Source organism: Lissotriton helveticus, chromosome 1_1, assembly GCF_964261635.1.
Source record: "Lissotriton helveticus chromosome 1_1, aLisHel1.1, whole genome shotgun sequence".
In the NCBI taxonomy this organism is placed as follows: domain Eukaryota; kingdom Metazoa; phylum Chordata; class Amphibia; order Caudata; family Salamandridae; genus Lissotriton; species Lissotriton helveticus.
Window position 1 is genome coordinate 1096561301 of NC_136057.1, and position 21845 is coordinate 1096583145.

Here is a 21845-nt window from a genome sequence, read left to right on the forward strand (position 1 = left end):
CAAAATCACTTAAAAGCTCTGCACGCACCATCCACCTTAGTAGTAGGCAAAAGTCTTCTTACCTTTTCCCAGGTTGATGGACATCTTATGAAACGGCCCAACTCTTGCTATGTTTGGGTGTAGGGACTGCAGGCCTGCTGTCTAAGGGCAGTCACAAAGGGGACTGCTGGGCCCTAGGATGAGGTCACCTGGGCCAAAAGCAGAAGGTTGTGCGCAGTGCTGAGCAGGTAAATGAAAGGTGAATGTTGTACCTTAAAAAATCCATAGAAACTCACTGAAAACCCATAGATAAAGATTATGGTTCAACAAACACAAACCTAACTTAAGCCATGAAGATGAAAAATGCAATGCGCTATGCCGCACGCCATGGCACCCGCCATGCTTAGTACAACACTTTGTCAATAGCAAAGGAATCAAGGGCTGCCTACCAAGAGAGAATCATGACAGGATAGTGAGTTTTTATTTGTGCACTGTATAATACCAACCCAAATACATATGTAAACAATAATAATGTTGCATTAGTACTAGCCTTTCACATCAAAGGCTAACAGGAAACTGTAGAAAAACTATTTGCTGTACAGCTACACAGGCAAGGTATTGTCTGTCACAGTTCTTAGTTTAGAGACTCCTCAAAGGTCCATGCCCTTTATTATTTACAGATCTACGCCAGGGACACAGAGATCCATGATAAGGACCCTCGGTATAGGGTGCTTGAACTCAGATTACAAATAAAAATGCCTTTCGATCTGTGAAGTGAACATTAAGGGAGCATTTGTATTTTAAGGTCTAAAGTTCACACACTGCACTCTGCGACAGTATCACTCTTCCTGCAGCTCCCAGCAGCAGCATGTTTTAAGAGCCAGAAGAATAACGTATGATCAGGAGGAAATGTGATCTCAGTACGCATTTTTGACCCTTCCTATAGTTAGTCAAGCACTTTATATGGGGAACAAACTTGTTTCAATGGGATTTAAAAAAAAAAAAAAACAAGCAAACAAAAAAAAAGGTTGTTCGGGGTTCAGCACGAACACTTTTCACACATTATGTCCTATTATTTTTTACAGATACTCTGAAAAGCAATGGAGCTTTCTTTATAAGGAGAAACGCAATAAATAATGAGAGTCAACTTGAACTCGGCCCTTGGTCCACACAATATTGCCGGATGCAGCAGGTTTGCGTTGGAGTTTCGAAAAGTAAAAATGTATTCCAAGGAAAACAGAAATATCACGCTGGATTTATTGCTAGACTCGCACAGCCATAATTGTTTGGAAACAAATGCAATACCCTGAGGTCTTCTGGGGCCAGTGCTGTAATAAAGAAATGGCTGCATTGAAGGAACATTGACGGCTTCTAAAATCTTGGAAAAATAGACGGCCCGGTTATTTTAAAATACATTCAAAGTTTGCTGAATGTGCACTGAAGAAGTTTTCTAAATATGAGCTGAAATGTGCGCAAGAGATCCTCAGACCTGCTAGCCATGGAAGCCTAAGGTGGGGTAGAAATGGGGGCGGGGCTTGAGCACCAGCTCAGAACATGGTGACCAGAATATTGCCCGTGATAGGGACCACATTTTCCAGGCACATCTTTCCTTTAACATTTCATTTAGGAGCCCAGTAAATTATGGGAGTCGCCATCTTGGTGTATTGTCACTGAACAAATTGGACTCACATCTGAAAACAAAGCTTTGCTAAATGAAAATCCAGGACTTTTGTGCCTCTGACAACATGGAGCCATCCATCAAGCTTGAGGGAGATTACCAACGTGACATGGACTATGTGACTACAGAGCCAACCTCAACAATCAACTGGAAATCTACTGTGTGTAAGAGTTTCCAGCTCACCTTTGACCACCATGTGATAATGTCTCTTTACGAGATAATCATTTAAATTGGCGGATGTGAAATCTCTACCAGCCTCTCAGAGAATCTCCTGTCTCAATAGCACAATTTGTTAATATGCCAGCCAGGCTTCAACGTTTCAACAGTCAGAGAACCAGACAAAATAGAACCCAACAACAACAGGAGGTTTAAATCGAATAATAACACGCTTCACTAGGACATTCTAGTGTCCTGAGCCGCAGATTCATTAGGGCTTCTGCTTATTTAAATCATCACACATTATTCTTTAAATATCGGTCCCCAGCTCCGTCAATTTATTTTATCTTGCAAGATGGCTCAGAAGTATATGTTCGAAGTGCTGACAGCTGGGTCGCAGAAGGATACGAATCTGAACAAAGGTGGGTCGAACTCATCCTTTAGAGGTCGATTACTTGAGTACCATTAAATTGGATATTTAGAAATCAATGTTATTTACAGCGCTTGGGAAACTGTGAGGTCAATTGACATATATAATATTGTTATTATATAAGTGCAGCATGGATAAAGTGAATTGTTCTTTTGATTCAGTGAGGAAAATAAAATAAATGGTAATGATCAGAAAAAAGTGTCTTCAACTAAAAGAATTGGACTTTTAAAGCTTTCTCAAGAATATTATCAAAGGCAAGTCTTTTATGAACCTCAGTTGAGAGTTCCACAGCTTCAATTCAAATATGTCCAGCCATGTGCTTTACAAACGGTTGGGTCACTAGTTTCGACTCATTACACCCATGGCATCTATTACGTATCAGAGCAGGTCAGGCATTAGGGCTGGCACAGTCGTACATATTTTCACATATTTTCCTGGAATATTTGTACTACTTTTTTTTTTTTAGATTTTATATAGCACGAACTAGACACGAAGACATTGGGTATCAAAGCGTTTTACATAGCACCAATTTTGTTACATGAGAAGACATTCATTTTTGCTAGGCACGTGGAGATTAAGTGATTTGCCCAGAATCACAGGATGTTGAGCGTAGTTGCAAAGACTCGAACCCGGTTTCCCAGCCTTGACCGCTCTAGCCGTATGGCTACAACCTCCCCACCTTCATGCCTATAGTGGTGATGGAGCAACAGAGTCATGACACCATTTACTGCAATCTCTCATGCTTGGAGGAATTAGGGCCCTCGATTACTCATGCCTTTGATCACCCACACTTCTTTTTTTTAAATTGTTTTATTGTTTTTTTTTACACTTACAACAAATGACATATAACATGAAATCACCGTCGTAATCTCCCTCCAGGGATGACAGCCCATGTGGCTTAGCTGCTAGTGATAGAGTTTAAACTTGGGGCACATCCGCTTGACCGTCCCTGATTCAATACAAATCCTCACATAACATATAACAGATATACCTTGTGTCTATGTGTTTGGGGTAAACGTCAGGCTAATCGGCTCATGACGAAATATTTGTTAGACCGGCCCCCTGTCACCTATCTACTCTGTGAGGAAAAGAAAAAGAAAGACGAGATTAGGGGGGAGGGGTGGAGGTGTTCTGCTCCTGCTCTAGTGGTTGATGTGGAGAAGAGCCCTTCGGTTGATTCTGACTGGTGCATTCATGGGGGTTCGTAGGGGACAAGGAACTTATCCAAGGATGCCTACATACTCCTGTTGGGTTTTCTCCATGGTGAGTTTCTTAAGGCTGTGATGTCAGCTCCTCTCAGTAATGTCACCCAGTTGAGCCAGCCCTTGAAGGTGGCTATGGAGGTGTCCTTCCATTTGATGAGTACTATTTTGACTGCTGCCGTTAGTAGGAAATCTAGGAGGTCTCTGTCATGTTGTGTGTCAAGATCAGATGTTATGAAAGCGGTGGTGAGTGTTGTGAACTCTTCCTTAAGTGTGCACCCTAGAGCTTTATTTATGAAGGTGAATATTTTTCCCCAACATTTTTTGACCTTTGTGCAGTGGAAGATGAGGTGAGCCAAGTGCCCCTGCTCTTTATCACAGTTCCAGCATCTGTCGTTTTCCCTCAGACCCAGGGCCGTTAGGCGCACCAGGGTCTAGTAGGCCTTGTGCAGAAGCCAGAATTTTGTATGAGCTAACACCGGGGAGATCATGTTCTTCGATGGGAACACCCATAGGTAGTGTCTTTCCTGCTCGCTAAGTGCGGTGTCTAGCTGTGATTCCCAGAAGCTGGTTGTCTTATCGTTAAGCTTGGAGGAGTTAGGTCGGAGTAGTTTGTATTTGTGGGACACCTGGTGGCCCACTTCGTTCAGGTTCTCCATATACTGGATGATTGAGGGTTTGTGTCTTGTTATTTTTGATTTGGCTAGGGCTGTCCTGATTTTAAGGAAGTTGTAGAGTTCTAGATCTGGAAGGTTATGTTTTTTTTTTAGCATGTCGAAGGTGTAGGCGTTTCCCCCTTCTTCCAGTTGGGCAGGATGTGAGATCCCTAGTCTTTTCCATGAGTTAATGTCTAGGGGTTTCCCCCTATACTTTATCTTAGAGTTTGCCCACAGCGGTTCCTAGTTAGAAATTCTTAACACTGAGCTCCATTTTCTGATCTACTTCAAACAGGACGTGTCTAGTGTTTTTAAGTATAGGGCTATCTTTTTGTGCCTGTTTGTTCGCTGTGAGAAGTGTTATTGGGTTGATATTGTTAATCACTCACACTTCTAATCACTCCTAAGCATGCACATGTTTTGACCACACCAGAGGGGGTTCTAAGTCAATCGCCCTTCTGTGTGACTTGAGACAGTGCAGCTGTTAGCATATGTAGCTGGCAAACTGCAATCTGTGACACACAAGGAGACAGTAGACATGTGCTTGAGACTCCACCTAATGTCATCAATCTGTACACCCCAAACTAAATACATGAGGTTACCGAAGAAGCGAAAGAACCTTTATATAATAATGAAAGCATTCTAAAGTGGACCTACAGGAATAAAATGGCATTACCCCTTTGAGTGCACCAGAACTCACTTTATCTGACAGACCTTGAGATATCTGGCCTCTGCCAGTGTCTGCCCACTATCAATAAGGGACGATGTCAATGTGGTCTGCAATAGTTTGAAAACCTAGGTGCATATCAGAGGATACTGCATGTCTTTAATACATCAATATATCAAGCTAGTGGCAGAGACTTTGCATTTTGAGAAACTGAACTTTTCGAATTGGCTCTAGTCATTCAAGAGGTCTACCATATTCTGGAAGCCTTTTTGGCAGGCCTTCACTGCTTAATAAAAACTGTATCCATTGTGCATGGTTGACATCACCACTAATATCACAAGTGGGGCGATGCTGGTCAAAGATCCAACTAAAATGACACCTTCATAAGCCTGACAACACAAGCAGACATGCTATCTAATGTGTTAAGAGATACATTAATGTATGTGAGAGTAATAACGTGTAGCAAATGACAAAGGTAAACACAAAAGCAGGAGATCTAAAATCTAAATGAAACAATACCTCCCATTACATGCACTAAATAAAACAGTGTTGTACTGAAATCCAGTCCCTTTTTTACTTCATTGCATTTGCTTGCATTCTTTATGTTACAATGGCCCTGATAATCACATTATGTTATCAATTTCCTCTTCCAGAATGTGGGTACTTGTTCAGTCCAAACAGAGTCTCTCATTTTCCCTTTCATCTGCTGCATCTAGGATCTAGGTTTACTTACTATTGTACTGAAATAAACGTACAGAGCTGAGACTGGATTTTGAAGAATAATGTATGGTCTTAATAAGCAGAATCTCTAATGTATCTGTAGTTCAGGACACTAGAATTTCACGAGGGCACCCCCCTGATACGATCTGAGACTGTTTAGATAGCTCTCTTGTGTTCCTCATAGATAATCATTTGGTATCTACTACTCTGAATTTTCCATAATAAGGATTCCCTATTATGATAGCGTATTAGACCTACCGTATCTTCCGTGTTTTTTGATAATTGAGTTGGGGGACAAGATACTAGTAGGTCTTTAATATTTCTCCCCTAGGACCCTCCTCACTTTTCTGTTTGTATCACCCCCCTGATACGCCATTTGCCCGAAAGTTCACTTTGAACTTCTCTTGTCATTATCCAAAAGGATGTATGCTGATGCTGTGACATTTTATAAGCATTTGTGGCATTTGACGACCATTCGCTTTTCTTATCTTACAGATGCGAATATTCTGCAAAGAGCTATACTGAGGGAAATACTGGAAGGATTTTTTTATTTTTATGAAATGCATTGGTTTGATAAAATCCCGCTGATATTCTGATCTTAATTTGCACCTAATTTAATTACATGAAAGGTAGCTTACTCATTCGAATATTACTTAAAAGGACTATGCAACAATGCAAACGTTTAAATTAAAATACAAGAATCAAAACTACACTGACTGAGAACTATCTCTTAAACGTATTTTGAAGACATGTTTGGATACATTGACCAATGAGCGTCCTTCAGTAATTTAGTACACTTTTCTTTTCATTAGTGTAACCCAGTGGTAATGACAGGAAAGACTGGGTGAAACTACAACTGGCCCCTTTAAAACAATGAGTGAATTGTGCATGTAGAAAAAAAGAGTTTGTAGAGCAATTCATACTTGAGTAACAGATATGTACTATTTCTCAGAATAACAAAAATGCATATGCTGCTGTGGTAAGGGGGATTCACTAGGATTTTAGAGCATAGCCGCCAGAGTAGGCTGTACCAAGGGATCTGCAATAAAGCTTAAGACCCAGAGATCACATATTGTTATAAGCTTTCGGTGGGCTCCAGAAGGTGGAAGCGTTATTAAACCAAGCATGGTAGCACAACGTGCACATCAATGCATGTCATGCCACCTTGATCTTTTTTTAATCCAATAGTAACCCTGACGCATGAGAGTTTCATCATGTAGTTGAAACAAAGCTACAAATCCTGGTTATGTATGCTTTTGAAAGTCAATCTTTTTACACTTCATGTTGACTACGAATCACCCTTTCGTCTTCAGAGATATAAGACTCAAAACGATGATACTGTCTAACAATTTATGGACATTTTTACTCAAACACAGCTTCACTTACTGATCCATTCTCCTACTGAGAAAAACATCTAATAAAAGTACTCTGACTACTATTTTAAGACAAATACATTATTTCATGCTTAAGCAATCACCTCTACATTTCAGTTAAAGCACTCTCACAGCAACCAATGGCCCTCACGGGAGTTCATTAATGATGTCTGACAAGAAGAAACTACTGAAGTCAGGGAATATATAAGTTTAACACGTCTTAACATGACTGTCTCTTACTATTCCACTGGAACCACAAAGTATTTTGTCTACTTCAAAATGTAACCAAAACGGTAAAGCCATGATCACCTGTAAATAACCATGTACAAAGCAGGAATGACAATGATTTATACCTGAATATAGTATGCATCCTTAATTTATACTGCATTTTATTTTTCTTCTTCATTACTGAATACATTATAGTTTAATTTACCTCAATCTAGAGCTTTCAATAGCTTAACAATACAGACTCATTTTCGGCTCACCTGCCATTCCTCTTGATATGTGCAGCGTCAAAACAAAATCCTTTTTTAAAAAAACAAAGCCTCTCTCGTTGTACTGAAAGTCACTAATATAGATGTACAGGTTCAGTTATTGGCTTATCAAGCCAGTGTGCTGACTAATAAATGTAACTGTGTTCCCTGTTACAGGTTAGCTGACACTTCACTCCAGGCACTTTCTTAGGGCATGTTTCTTTTATGAACGATTGTCAGCCTGCGGATGGAGGTGAATTAAGTTTACATTGCATGAACTTGCAACAATATATAAGGCAACTGTGTGGTTAAATCTAGTACTGCAGTGTTTCATTTTGGGGGGATTGATGGGATTGCTTGCTTGCTTTCAGGCCTCTTGCACATGACATTGATGGTAGTAGAGCGGATTGAACGAGTCTCAAAACACCTCCCAGTTTAATAGGAAATATCTGAAAGTGTACCAGGCCCACTATAATCTTAAAGCATGCTAAGTGAACGTCATGATTGTGTACGATCGCAGCTGCCCTCTTGCCTCATGTTCTTTGTTCTACAGTCAAGTAAAATGATATTGGTCTACAACGCTGCCACCCTAGCCAAGATCAACAAAATTGGGTGAGCCTCACCGAGATATGCATCAACATTTTAGGCTGGCATCCTGGAAGTGCTGGAAGAAAACACTAAATACCACCTTCCACCATTAACCAAGTAGAGCGGAGCTCTAACCAGTACACACTCTACCAGGCACTATCCCTCCTCTGCATCTGAGAAATAAATTCTCAAGACTTTACTCTTCAAACATCATCTCAATCTAGGATAAGCCCAAGGGTAACCTGTGAATGCAATATCTCCGTAATTCCACAATCAAGGCTTACTCACCTCTGTTCTTCAGCAGCAGCCCCGTGTCCCCCTGGTTAGCCATCGCTCTATCTTGCTAACCACCCACATCCAACTGCATCCAACCCCTTTCCTCTATATCGCAAACTAAGCATTGTTCAGCTGTCCAATTGTTGCAGTTCAACCTGTGGCATACAATTCCACATTCCTATATGCATACAACTTTCCACAAGATAATTTTCAAACAACACAGCTATTAAAAAGGTCTTTTTATGTATTTACCCCAGATTCAGAACGAAGAAACTACAGCCAGACACATTGTAACAGTGAAAAGCACACCATTTACAGGCAGTTTAGCAACAGCTCAAACTAATGTCTGGAAATATAGAAAATCTTATTTTAATGTGTCTTTCTCCGGCAAAGAAAGACATCTTTCACATGTGTTGGAAATTCTTAGCTGAATCTCACTCTGAGGATCATTGTGATAAAATAAATTGTTTTCATGCAGCTTAATGTCACGGTAAGTTAAAAATGTTAAAAGCATCCACTCTGTTATACAACAGCAAATAATAACCCCCTTCTACAAATCGAAAAGGCCTCTGCAACCTTCTTAAATAGGATTCCATCTTAGATATATTGCACAAGGTGAAACTGTGGGTGTATATGCTTCCAAAAATGATTACCCAGTTTTTAGCATCAAGGAATCAAATCGAAAGCTCAGAGGTGGTACGTGTTAAAGCCAGCTGCTTCCCTCCAAACGTGACTTTGTCAATATGTATTAGATTAGGATCAGAGTAAGAGCATACTCAGTTGCAAAATGTTATCCTTTTCAACATCTAGAAGTTTTACCTGTTCAGAAAAACAAAGTCACCCATACCAGGAGGGTCTCAGATTTAACATAGCTGAGATAGAGACGACTTTGGAGGCTCACAGACCAAAAGGTCTAGGAGATTTCACCCAGCAGGGTGTAAGGTTTCTTTAGACTCCTCACACTAGAAGATCTTGGAGCCAACATCTACAATGTTCAATAAAGGGCCTTGCGGCCAGAGGCTTAATTACCCAGAAGGTCAAGAGTAAACAATACTCTGATATGGGAATTCTCTAAGCCAGATAACCAAACAGGAGTCTCTAATGGTCAAACGTCCTCAAACATGGAATAGCTCAGTGCCAGAGAAGCAATAACAAGGGTGGACTCAGAACCTTTTGGAATTATAAGGAGACTAGGACTATTAGTGGGACCTGGAGGATAGCTGTAGGCCATCACTTAAGCTATGAGATGTTATGAAACATTGTCAGCTTTATGTGAACTTGGTACATTCACCCTTTGGTAAAGATAATTGATGGAATTAATTAAAATATTAAAAAATTCATCAAACATCCTCTAGAAAATAAGAAAACTCTTCGTATTTTCTAAAATGTCTTAGCCTTATGCTCAAATGCATCAGACATATACATGCATAGGTGTGTATTGACCATCCCTAGAGTTTGATACCAATTATTGGCATGCTGCCTGCACATAATTGTGAAATGTATTGTCCCTCCTGGGAGCTGACAAAGAGCCTGAGTTTGTGGCCATGTGTGTGTGCACTCCATTCCATATATGTTCTTCTCACAAAAACATTCTAAAAGCATTATGTAGGCCCAATTTTTCTTATGTCTCCGTTTAATGGCGCTTTACACATTTTTCTTAAACATTTTCAGCAAGCCTCTTCAGTAACTCTAGTGGTAACTAGGGGCAAGTAGCTTCAGACTGTAACTGAACAATCATAGGCTAGATTTATAAAGCAATTTTGCAGTTGCAAACCCTACATTTCCCAAAATCACAGTGTTTACAACATTGGAATTGCCCTTTGGGCTGCTTACCCTTTAGAAATCGTGTGTAGGTGAGAGCAGACCATGGTTCAGGGGACCAATGCTTTCTCCCTGTGTTCCCAAATGGGAACCTTTTTATGCTTTTGAAAGCAACGGTTCCTATGAGGGACAAGGGCTGCTTTAAAAGACACTAGTTTGCAATCTCGAAATTCAAACAGAGATGATGAACTGTTGTTCTATACAGTTCACCATCCTGGTGTCTGTAGAAAATCTGGAAGAATCCTAAATAGGGACCAGCTAAATTAATATTCATCAGCCAGGTAATTCTGTGACATCCATGACAGGTGTATTTGTGTAGTGATATATTACTACATAGTCAGTGAACAATTTGCAATCATCTTTTGCAGCCAGTCGTTTGGTACGTTTGGCCCCAAGTGCCTAGAAATCAAAAACACGGTGGACTTACCTTTGATAGTTGTGGATCAGGAGACAAGCATACCCCAGAACAATGTGTGCAAATATCTTAGTAGCACCAAAACACCATTAAAGTTATCATTAAAATTGGTACGGTTCCCACATTAATTTAATACATCAGAAGAAACATTTACTAAACAAAACAATGCAAAAACTTGTTTAAAGAGTTCTGAATCGATGCATCTGTAAGGGAAATGACAGAAAAACCCATAGAAAATAATTGGGGTCAAAATCCAATGTAAGTCAATGGGAATGGCCGACCAAAAGGTAACTATTTTCATCTTGGTTGCACCAATAGGTCTGAAACTCTCTGGGGTTCTTCTGGGAAACCCACTAACTATGATTAGACCTCTTGCCTGTTCGTAAGAGTATTCACACGGATTTTTGTTTGTAAATATGAAACAGCATTGTCAATGGTAAAGGTACTTTAGCTTATGGAGTAACTTGCACGTTTTGTCTCTTTCTACAGATATATGCATGCTAGAAGTGAAGGTAAACATGTCAAAATGGTTCAATCTGACAGGTTTATACTGCAACACGCCAGCCCTGCATCAATGCCTTTAAGTCTCCCATGAGGATAGTGTATTGCCACACTGGGGATTTGAATTTATGACCACTGGCCTATTTTTTGTGAAATGTTACTGTGGATTTAGCTAAGATCGCCAATTACTTGACATTGTTTAGTTGCAGGAAGCATGCATTGTAAGGTGTTTATGAGACTTCAAGTGTCTTGAGAGCCAGATATGGGATCTATCTAGTCAATAAATGAAGGATCCACACAAAAGGATACATTTCCCCACAAACCCAAACGTTTTATATACATTTGATCTAAATCTTTATTCATACATCAAGCAAGGTAAATAATCAATATTTGGTCTTTGTTACATAATATGACCCAGAACAGAAATTGTAATTGATTTACATTATAGCTTTTAAATACAGATAGTAGGGTAAAACCTATTGCAAACTGGATTGCACCAATAAAGTGCGCTCAAATCTGTGTTTGAGTCAATAAGTACATCCAGGTGATAAATGCAGGTGGAAACCAGGCATCCAAATGTAATAACAGAAGGAAAAACATGTTGAAACATGGCTTTCACGTTATTTCCTATTATTTTATCATACGATGTAAATCAGGCACCCCCACAGCATAAACACTGTTTACGCAGTCGTAGTTCAGCAGCCAAATGTACATCGAAGTGTAAATTCTATTCATTAGTGTTCATTCATTCATTTATATTAACAGATTAACATTTGCAAGGTTGTCTCCATTCTTACCACAGAAACTGTGAAGAAAACACAGTAACTCATGCTTGAAACTGTGAATTTCACAAATCCATGTCATTTCAATGGATATCCTGATTATGTAAAATAACAGAATACAAAATCTAAACCCGATAACAGACAATATTTCGGGGCATGCAATGGTGTAGAAGAATAAGTATGTGAAGCTCTAATTAGCACAAAGTATCAAAATAATAAATCACACAGAAAAAAAGAGGCAAAGATTTATAGTTCAACATATGAATTCTGAAAGATCAAGCGTTCCGGGAACGCATACAGAGAACACGTGTGCCCACCTGGATGCAAAGGCAGCGCCATGTTAATAGTATTGGGGACCCCGGTTAAGACATATTTTGGGGCCCACTGTATGGAACAAATTTGAATTTTAGTACCCATTTTCTGCGAAGTGAAGGCAGCATGATGTCAAACAATACTGAATGATATGTTTAACTTTAACAGGGTCACAAAAAACAGTTGATATAGGTCTTCCCTCAGACCCTAAAATCCAATAAATGACACTGGGTGGAGAGAGGGTAAGTTGTACATGCACGCAGAGAGGGATATTTGGAGAAATCGAATAGACAGAGGTGTAATAGTGAGAAAGTTAACTTTTCCAGGGGGCCTCTTGGAAGGTGGGGACCCTCGCCAATTCCCCACTTGCCCATGACTTAAAACGTCTCAAAGGAGGTAGTGACATGCTGCTAAACCAGGAATCTGCAATATAAATGCAAGGAGAACGTGTAGGGACTTACCTAGCATTCAGAATTTTCCATTTATCTCTGAAGAACTTCCAGGCTAAATCACGTCCATGCGGGTTCCGTGCTACATGGATGATTACATCAATGGCGTCCTGATCCAGCACCACCTCAGAATTCAGGGATAGGTTAAGCAGTCTAAAAAAACAATCACATCGGAAATGACATTTTAGTATTCCTTATTCTTCTTTCCAGTGAGAATATTAATAGCACTGATCTCATTATTGCAGCTTCTTAAGTGTATCAAAGAGTCATAATATGAGGAGTAAGGATGCAATCAGAGGCGGGAATGGTTTCCTGCTTACACAACGGCCCACTTGAAAGACCACTGTCCAAATTAAACACAATCTCTCAACTTTTTTTTAAACTTACCTTCACAGTTACAAGTCATAGGACTTCACAACTTTGTACACGTCTTCTTTCAAGGAGATTTAAAATGTATTACAACCCTGAAGAGGTGTAGCTCAGGACAAGAAATAAACAGTTGATCAATTTTTCATGGGAAAAGAGCTCTTAATTATGTCGAGAAGCATTTTTTGGGGGTAAAATACCTCATAGTAGATATTGTAATAAATATGATAACACATGCATGAATTGAACAAAATAGTTGAAGTTATTCAAAATCAAAAATCGTTAAGATCTGGGGAAGGTAGGAACAGCAATATTTCTCTTATTGCTTTTGTTTACAACCAGGATGGACTGATTCGCAACTTGTGTGGTTTAACCACCAGGACCACAGGCCAAACTGGTTTAATCTTTCACCATTTAGTTCATCAGTCCTGATACTATTTACTGTTTATTAACATTCTAAAACGTCTTGGTTGCAATACCCAGTGATAAATATATTTTCGGTTGCCCATCATGACGATCAAATGTCGTGTAATGCCAATTCTAGCTATGCTACGAAATTAGAGTGGGGGAGGCAAAAGATCACCTGATCATAGCACAGGTCTAGAACATGACATTTTCCCAGAACCCCCTTTACCTGTCAAGTGCTCTGCCGCCATCTACAGACTAGAAATGCTCCTGACACATAATGTGAAACAAGCCCCACCTGTTTAAGAGGTTCCTGTCATCGCTGCAGGTCAAAGCTTCAAGCAATATTTTCTTTTCAGACACAGCCGTAGAAGAGTGGAATTTCATCCATATAAACTCCCAGACATCCTCGTCCATCAAAGAAACGCCCGTGCAGTAGACGATGTCTCGGACATTTGGCGGAATGCTGCAAAAAGCAATGACAAGCACACTCGGTTTACTGGACAGCAAAGAACACGCCGAGAATGACCATCAATGCGCACGGAAATGTCGACATTATTATGACGAGTGATATAGTGGATACGCAGCGACAGTGTTGTTCGGACAATACTACCTGTCTGCTGTATTTATGTCCTATCTTATGTGGTAAAGTAGATATGATTTGCAGTATACCAAGATGGCTCTCGCTTTCTGATCATTAGGTTTGTGCACTTCATTTCCTCTGCAGGTCAGTGTTCACTTAAGGGAATTTATAATTGTTGCTGGTGTTAAGCATTATACATTTGTTGATGGGTTGTGCAGATTTTCATTATCATCGAAATAAACAATTTCTTGACTGAATCCTCTCTTTCTTAACCAGAGACAATCTGAAGTACCTTTCTTTCAATATTGAAAAAACAGAACTGGGCGAGATGAAAACATTGCTATTCCAGGGACACATTCGAGTGTAACCTATTTACACTATTGCCAGTGAGAGCTCTCGAAGAATACTCAGATTTGGTGCCTGCCTACAAAGTTCTTTCATGTTATAATTAATTGCAATTGTTTATAATATGATTTTGTTTCTCTAATGCAGGGAGAAACTCACTTTATCAAGGCCTTCTTATCAAATCATTGCTTCTGCTCTTGTAGTATTAATGCATACCCATTTAAGCTTGAATTACCAGTCAGTTGAAGCAAAAATATCTCATGGAATTCCGCTCCGCATCATTCCAAGTGGGTTGGTTTCTCCACACCTGGTTTTTCCGTGCATTAATTCTGCATCGCAGAACTGCATGAGGATTTGAATGCAGAAGCAGAAAGGCCTAATTTCTGTTTTTTTTCTAACAGGGGTGCCATCCATAACCTTCCAGTTGTCGTCCCTACTAACCCACTCTCTTCCCTCACCCCCCGACCCCACCAGTGGTTCCTGCACACATTTATCACCGGCTTAATGTAGGTGCTAAATGTGTGAGATAAACCCCCACAGAACTGGGAATCCCATGTGGCATTACAAACTGCAAAAATCAGTTTCGCAAGTTAATTCCCCATTATTTGGAGCTTAACTTGTAATTACATGGTCCTGGGTCAAATTTACAACACAATAACAGAATGTTTGCATCTTAATTTATCGTGAGGTAAGGCTGTCCCAATGAGGACATTAGTTGTCATTGTCCCCCTACTCGTTTTCAAGTGAAACTTATACCCTCTATGTATTTACCCAACCATGAATCTCTGTGAATCACTCTATAACCCCACGGGTTTAGTTCACGCTATATAAAACCAAAAAATAAATACATAAATAAACTGGTATTAACAGTTTGGTTTACATTCTGATTTTTTCTCAGGGAATGACAATATACATGCTGAGGGAAGGAATTTCAATCCCATTGCACCATTCCAGACTCTCCGCAGACCATCTCAAGAAGGACCATCAACATTTGTTGATCTCTGAGGAGTGACAAGCAGGTAATTGTAGACAGCAGAAACATCACACATGGAATTAAGAGCAAACTGGTTAAAGATACCCTCTCCCAGCCACAATTGACTCTTCAATACCATAATCAACAACTGAAAAATCAGAAAAATACCCAACTAGCATTGTTTGCTTGTGTTTATCGGACAACAGAAAATAAATCAGTTTGGAACAAAATGAACGTAACTTCCAAAATGAAAACATTAAACAAGGAATGCATCTGCCTGGCACCCTACCACATTAAACGAAGAACGCCAACGCATCTCCTCTCTTAGGAGAGCAGTGTATATGTACTGTTCTCATTGGTCAGCGACATCTTGCCTTAAAGTTTATATATATATATATATGCATTTTCGTGTATCACGTAGGGATAACGTAGCTGTTTTCTTCATAGACGTGTTGCACAGTGTCTCATATTACTTGCTACGAAGTAGTATTCATTGCCTCTTTAAAGAAAGACACTTCAAATAAATTAAACTTCCCAGCTGGAGGCCTTGCACTTTTTTGATGGAAGTCACTTGTTTACCCTGGGAGAATCGATTTCTTCACAATTCCACTAGACAGACTTCTCATCTTGCTGCTATGATGGTGATGGCAGTTCTAAAGGCCTCTTCTTTTTTGCAATGACTGGCGACGACCTGAGAATGATGGCTGCTGCACTGACAAGTGATGATCACAGCAAACAACTCCTCTCTCCCAAAGTACTCAATGGCTGTCATCTCTGAACTAGTCATCTCATCGTATGAAGCACTCGATGCACTCTACCATGAGGTAGAGCTGCTCACCTTCATCAAGGTAATGTCGGGACATCTGTTCATAATCCTAAAAGACTCCACTGCCAGTGATTCATGAACACCTGGTCCGTCTCTTGCAACTGTCGCTTCCTATCTGATCCTGTGTGAATCCACATGATCTCCTTGAAAAGTGGGTTTAATGATCTGGCAAGGAAGTGATGATCACCTAGAAAACTCTCAGTGAGCATTCCACCAGCTCATGGATATGAACAAGCTCAGCATTCTCTCCAGCAAGCAGACCAATTACCGGTTCTTGCTCAGACTTGCAGGATCATAACAGACACGTACAGTAGCCATCGTTGACATTAACATATGCTGCTGGTGTTTCTCAGCGGAAACATTCCTTTCACTGAAGTGACCGCTTGGGTAGATCTACATCCTATTTTGCCATTTACTTAGCTCCCAACATGAGGTATAGATAGGAATGCATTCACACTGATAGCGTTCACAAAAGTGGACTCACACATACACATGTGAATGCATTTTAGAATGGAAAGGGCTGAAACATTCACCTTAAAAGGTGCAATGCAAGCAAGTGAGCACATATACTCATCATATTAATGTAACATATGAGTTAAATTTCACTGAGGGATCTTGTAAATATGGGATTATTTAGAGTTTGGTGGTCACAAATGTGGCAGAGCCGCTGTCCACCAAAATATTGTTCACCCACTCTATTTAGAGTCAGGTAAACCATTATGCTTACACTCATGGCCCCACGAAAATCGACCCCTATTTAGTATGGATGTTTTGGCACTTTTTTGTAATTGAAATTGCATTTATATAGCATTTACTACCCCTGAAGAGGCATCAAAGGGCTTTTCGGCGAGTAGCACGCTACCCCGGAACCCAAAAAGGATTTGTGGTGAATTAGCATAGGAAAATATGAGTTTATTTATAGCGGTGGACATGTGAGTCTGTTAGTTGGATTGAAAAAGATAACGGAGGTATAGACGAGGGAAGAGTCTAGAAAGTGTTCATTGGGCGATCATAGTAGGTGTAGGAGGTTTAGGATGAGTAAAGGAGAGATGGAGGAGAGAAGAGTCTCTAGATATGGATAAGGTAGATCTTAGTAGTAAAATTTGCTTTCGGATCAGTCCAAGGAGGAATACATGAAGGAAGAATTTAGAAAGGGTTGTTTGGGAGATCATAGTAGTAAAATGAGATTTGGGGTGATGCAAGGAAGGATAGAAAAATGAAGAGTCTCGAAAGGGTTATTTTGGAGATCATAGTAGTAAAATGAGGTTTGGGATGAGTCAGAGTGGAGGTAGAAATGCACATTTGTATCTTTTTTTTTAGGTTACAGTTGGAGTAAAGTAATACATATATAAAGTACATGGAGGGTATACATGTATAAGGAAGGGAATATATCAAGATTTAAGTTGTATTTAGTAAACTTGGACTTTCAAGGGTTTTTGTACTTTAAGCCAATTTACTTGTATACTTTCTAACTTTTTTAATTAATTTTTTGAGTTTTCAATTGTTAAGACATTGTAGATACATATTTATGATTATATTTACATACTGTGATAAATAAATAAATGGAGAACCTCAAGCTAATCAAATAACTAATATGAAAACTATGCCACGGCTTATATATATATTAAATAGAATAATATATATATATTTTAACCATAAGTAATATGTAAAATTTTTAAGTCGATCTAAAGAATATGTATATATTTAAAATGTGAATATTATGCATATTTTTACAAAGAAATACACATATCTAGATGCAACATATAATCAAATTAAGTTTATATATATACACATACTGAGATATGCTGTACATTTGTGTTTGAAGAGTGGTTATTATTTACGGAACAGCCAACTCGAGTAGTCTTCTGAAGATAAGATAGTTAACCATGGATCTCATGTTAGGGGGTAATGAGTTCCATAGTTTGGCTGCTAAAACAGAGAAGGGTGTGCCTCCTATGGTTTCTTTCTTGTAAAATGGGATTTTGAGGAGAGGTGCCAATCTGGAGCAGAGGTTCCTTTGTTAAATGTATTTGGTGATTATATTCCTGATGTAAAGTGATCCCGTTCTATATATTGCTATGTGGGTGATACAAAATAGCTTGAATGTGGATCTTATGGCAACTGGTAACCAATGTAGGGCCCTCAAGGTAGGGGAGATGCGGGCTTGTAGCTTTATATGTAAGTGTAGTCTAGCAGCAGAGTTCTGAATCTGTTTTAGACTTTTCATACTTGATAAAGATGATCTGTGGCAGAGGCCATTGGCGTAATGGCATTTACACATTACAAGAGAGACAGTAGTCTGGGCTTTGTGTGGAAATCCCAGATGGGCAAAGATGTTTTGCAGAGTTTTCATAGTAATGAAGCTTGATCATGCTAATTTGTCCTGGTCCATCACCACCCCCTTTTGTACCGCTTTTGGCCGCCATAAGTGTGGCAGGGTATGCTCAGACGTGAGTCCCTTGCTCACTTTGCCACTGGATTCAGGCAAGACGGGCTGAAGACAGCTGGAATGCCAGAAACCGGTCCTCGGAAGCTTGTTTCCGGTCCAGGGAAGGCATGGCTTGGCAGTTCGGGCTGGACTGTTCCCATGAGGCACAGGGTCAGTCTGATTTGCATTTAGCCATGTCTTAACTGGGGTGGCAGAGTGGGCTAAAGAACGGTGATGGATTAAACCCAGATCTTTTGACTGGGTGTGAGTGTTTGATTGATTCAGAAGCTTCGTCCATCACCACCCCCTTTTGTACCGCAATTTGTCCTGCTGGCATTCATTGATAGCTTGAAGTCCCTGGTAATTCCAAGGTTTCTTACTTCCTTAGAAACTTTAGGAGGTGGTCCCAGATCATCAAGCCAGACACCGAGTGGGTCATCCTTTTTCCAATCAGCACATGGGAGATTTCCATTCTGGAAACACACAATTTGAGATGGCTTCATGTCATCCACTGGGCAAAGGCTCTGAGGCATTTGAAGATATTTGAGTTTCCAGTGTCTTTGGGGCTTTTCAGTTTAAGGATTATTTGTGTGTCATTTGCATAGGTATAGCATGTGAGCTGAAATTCATTGATCATTGCCAATAATGACTTCTTGTAGAAGTTGTAATGCATGGGTGAGATGACAGAGCCTTGATGTACCCCAGCTTTTGTGAAGTACGGTTTGGATGTGAAAGGGTAAAAATGGATGGCATTTGTTCTGTTTTAAAGGTAGGATGTGATCCAGTCAAGAGTAGTCCCTTCTATGTCGGCTTCATAGAGTCTTTGTATTAGAGTGCCACGGTCAACTGTGGCAAAGGCAATTGAGAGGTCAAGGAGAAATAGTGCAGCAACCCTGTTCTGGTCTACTGTACCACATAACTAACAGGGTGCATTTTTTGTTTTTGAAAAACAAACTACAACGTTGAGAGTTTGTTTTTGAAAAACAAAAAATTTTGCTGAGCAGCTGCAGGTATCATGGCAGCAAGCCAGCATACTTACAGTGCTATGAGAAAGGCAGCTGTGGCAGTGTTTTTTCTGAAGATCTATAAATTTGGCAGATTGTTGCTGTACTGATTTTATATGCAGGAAATGAACTTCAAGCCAGTCTCGAGATCCTGCTTCTTCTCCCTCTTCCCCCTACCCTTCACCATTATGAGCACATCCACAATAACCCCCTTTTCTTTATTCATGATACCTCCATCGTATTCTTCCTTACGCACTACCCATTACTAGGCAACACTCCTGAGCCTAAATCCCGAGCGTAAAAATCTTGTGCTGCTTTCCCTGCCCTTTTGGACATGACTCCAACAGTCTCTTGAAAACTCCACACCCCGCCTTCCTTGTTGAAGTCCCCTAATAGCCCATGGTCCTTTATGAGTCTCCGCCATTCCCATCCACCTACCTGAGATCTTATGTTATGGCACCTTGGCCTCTGGTTCCAAGATGCCCAATAACCCTTTGCTCACTCATCACCTTGGTCGCCAAGACACTCTGAAACTCCCTCTTCGTTTTAGCACGGAAAGGCCACATGCATGGCCTGGCAATGGCATAAGCTTGTATAAGAAGGATAAATTACTCCTGTATTGAAAGAGACTACCATTGTGCACCCGACTTCTCCCATCACCTTCTATGTTAATTTTGTTAATAGGTAGAATACTTTCAACATATGCTTACAGGTAAGCATGGGCGTAAAATCCGCTCGGCTCGCGGATTTTTCGGATTTTCGGCAAATTCGCAATCCGCGAACTCTCGCGAATTTGTCGAAAATCCGTGAATCCGCTCGCGGCGGATTTTTTGCTTGGTTGCGGCGCGCGGCGTGGTGCACGGCGTTCACTTTCCGTCATTAAGCTTTTGCCGAGTTGTTTTTCTCGATCATATTTTGCGAGTGCTGCGCCATTTTGGATCTTGCTGCGTGATCCCGCGGGAGTTTGGCGCCCGCGAATACGTAATCGCGGCTTGCCACCTTGCACAGCACACCTCGCGAGAGTTCGCAATTGCGAACACGTAGTTGCGGCGGAAAGGAACAATCTCGCACTCGCGAAATAGAGATTTTGCAATTCTGCGCAAGAAATCCACCAGCAAACAGGATAAACCTTCAGAAAATGATGATTTTTAACAGAATCACTCATCAGGTTGACATTTGCATGGCCTTTTTTTTGCAAGGAGTCCATTTTTGGGGGGGGAGGGAAGGAAGTGCCCCACAGTCTCCAACTTCCTGTTCCTGTCCAGCAGGCTCCTCCCAGTGCTTTGTCCATCTCCTGGTCACTTTCATTTGGATCTGGAGCTGGAAGGATTACTTTTTGTGGGTGCTGCTGGATATTTGGATTTGAGGCCTTTTTGACTTTCTTTGGATCACTTTTGGATTAGAAATCAACTTTCACAAGTAAGTTTGTTTGGGGCATTACAGTTGCTGCAACTACAATTTTGGAACTTTTTCAGAACATTAAATAAATTATATTGTGGGTAGCCACAGTATCCAGTAGGACCAGGGTTGGTTATGGGTGCATGATACAACTGTTTTGTTGAATTTAAACACCATTGAGGCCATGGATGGGCTGGGATTGTGCTTATTTTTGTTGTTTTTGTCGTTTTTTTGGGGCTGCTGGTGGGGCCTTTTGCCCAGGGGTGGTGGTGCATGGACTGAGTGTGCCTGTGGTGTGGTCTCACTCTCTTTAATGTAAACATCATGGATGGCATTGGATTGTGGTGATTTTTGGCTGTTTTTCTGTTTTTTGGGGGTGTACTGTTGATGTGGACTGGCCATGTGGGTGGTGGTGGTGGCCATCTTGAGTGCTGGCTGGTACAGGCAACATGTGCTTGGGGTGCAAGGGGCCATTTTGAAGAGGGGCAGTGTCTGAGGCCTGCACTTATTTTGCCTACTTTTCATCCATTATGCCCAGGGGTAGTGAGTGTTGCATGGGCCTAGTCTTTCTGAGGGGAGTGAGTGTTGCATGGGCCTAGTCTTTCTGAGGGGTGTCTCCTTGAATTTAAACACCATTGAGGCCATGGATGGGCTGGGATTGTGCTGATTTTATTGTTTTTTGTCGTTTTTTTGGGGCTGCTGGTGGGGCCCTTTGCCCAGGGGTGGTGAGTGTTGCATGGGCCTAGTCTTTCTGTGGGGTGTCCTCTTGAATTTAAACACCATTGAGGCCATGGATGGGCTGGGATTGTGCTGTTTTTTGTGGTTTTTGTCGTTTTTTTGGGGCTGCTGGTGTGGCCTTTTGCCCAGGGGTAGTGGTGCATGGACTGAGTGTGCCTGTAGCGTGGTCTCACTCTCTATAATGTAAACATCCTGGATGGCATTGGATTGTGGTGATTTGTGGGTGTTTTTCTGTTTTTTCGGGGTGTACTGTTGATGTGGACTGGCTTGGGGTGTAAGGGGGGGCCATTTTGAAGAGAGG

The 21845-nt window shown here is 40.7% G+C and overlaps 1 protein-coding gene across 1 annotated transcript in view; it reads right to left on the bottom strand.

The window, feature by feature from the left end:
• Positions 1 to 21845, bottom strand: part of TRHDE (thyrotropin releasing hormone degrading enzyme) — a 2026389-nt gene that overhangs the window by 57794 nt on the left and 1946750 nt on the right. Inside the window, exons 16-17 of the mRNA XM_078678167.1 lie at positions 13548 to 13715; positions 12491 to 12631 (exon numbers count right to left, since the gene is read on the bottom strand). Coding sequence (XP_078534293.1) covers positions 12491 to 12631; positions 13548 to 13715 — 309 coding nt within the window. The remainder of the gene's footprint in view (positions 1 to 12490; positions 12632 to 13547; positions 13716 to 21845) is intronic.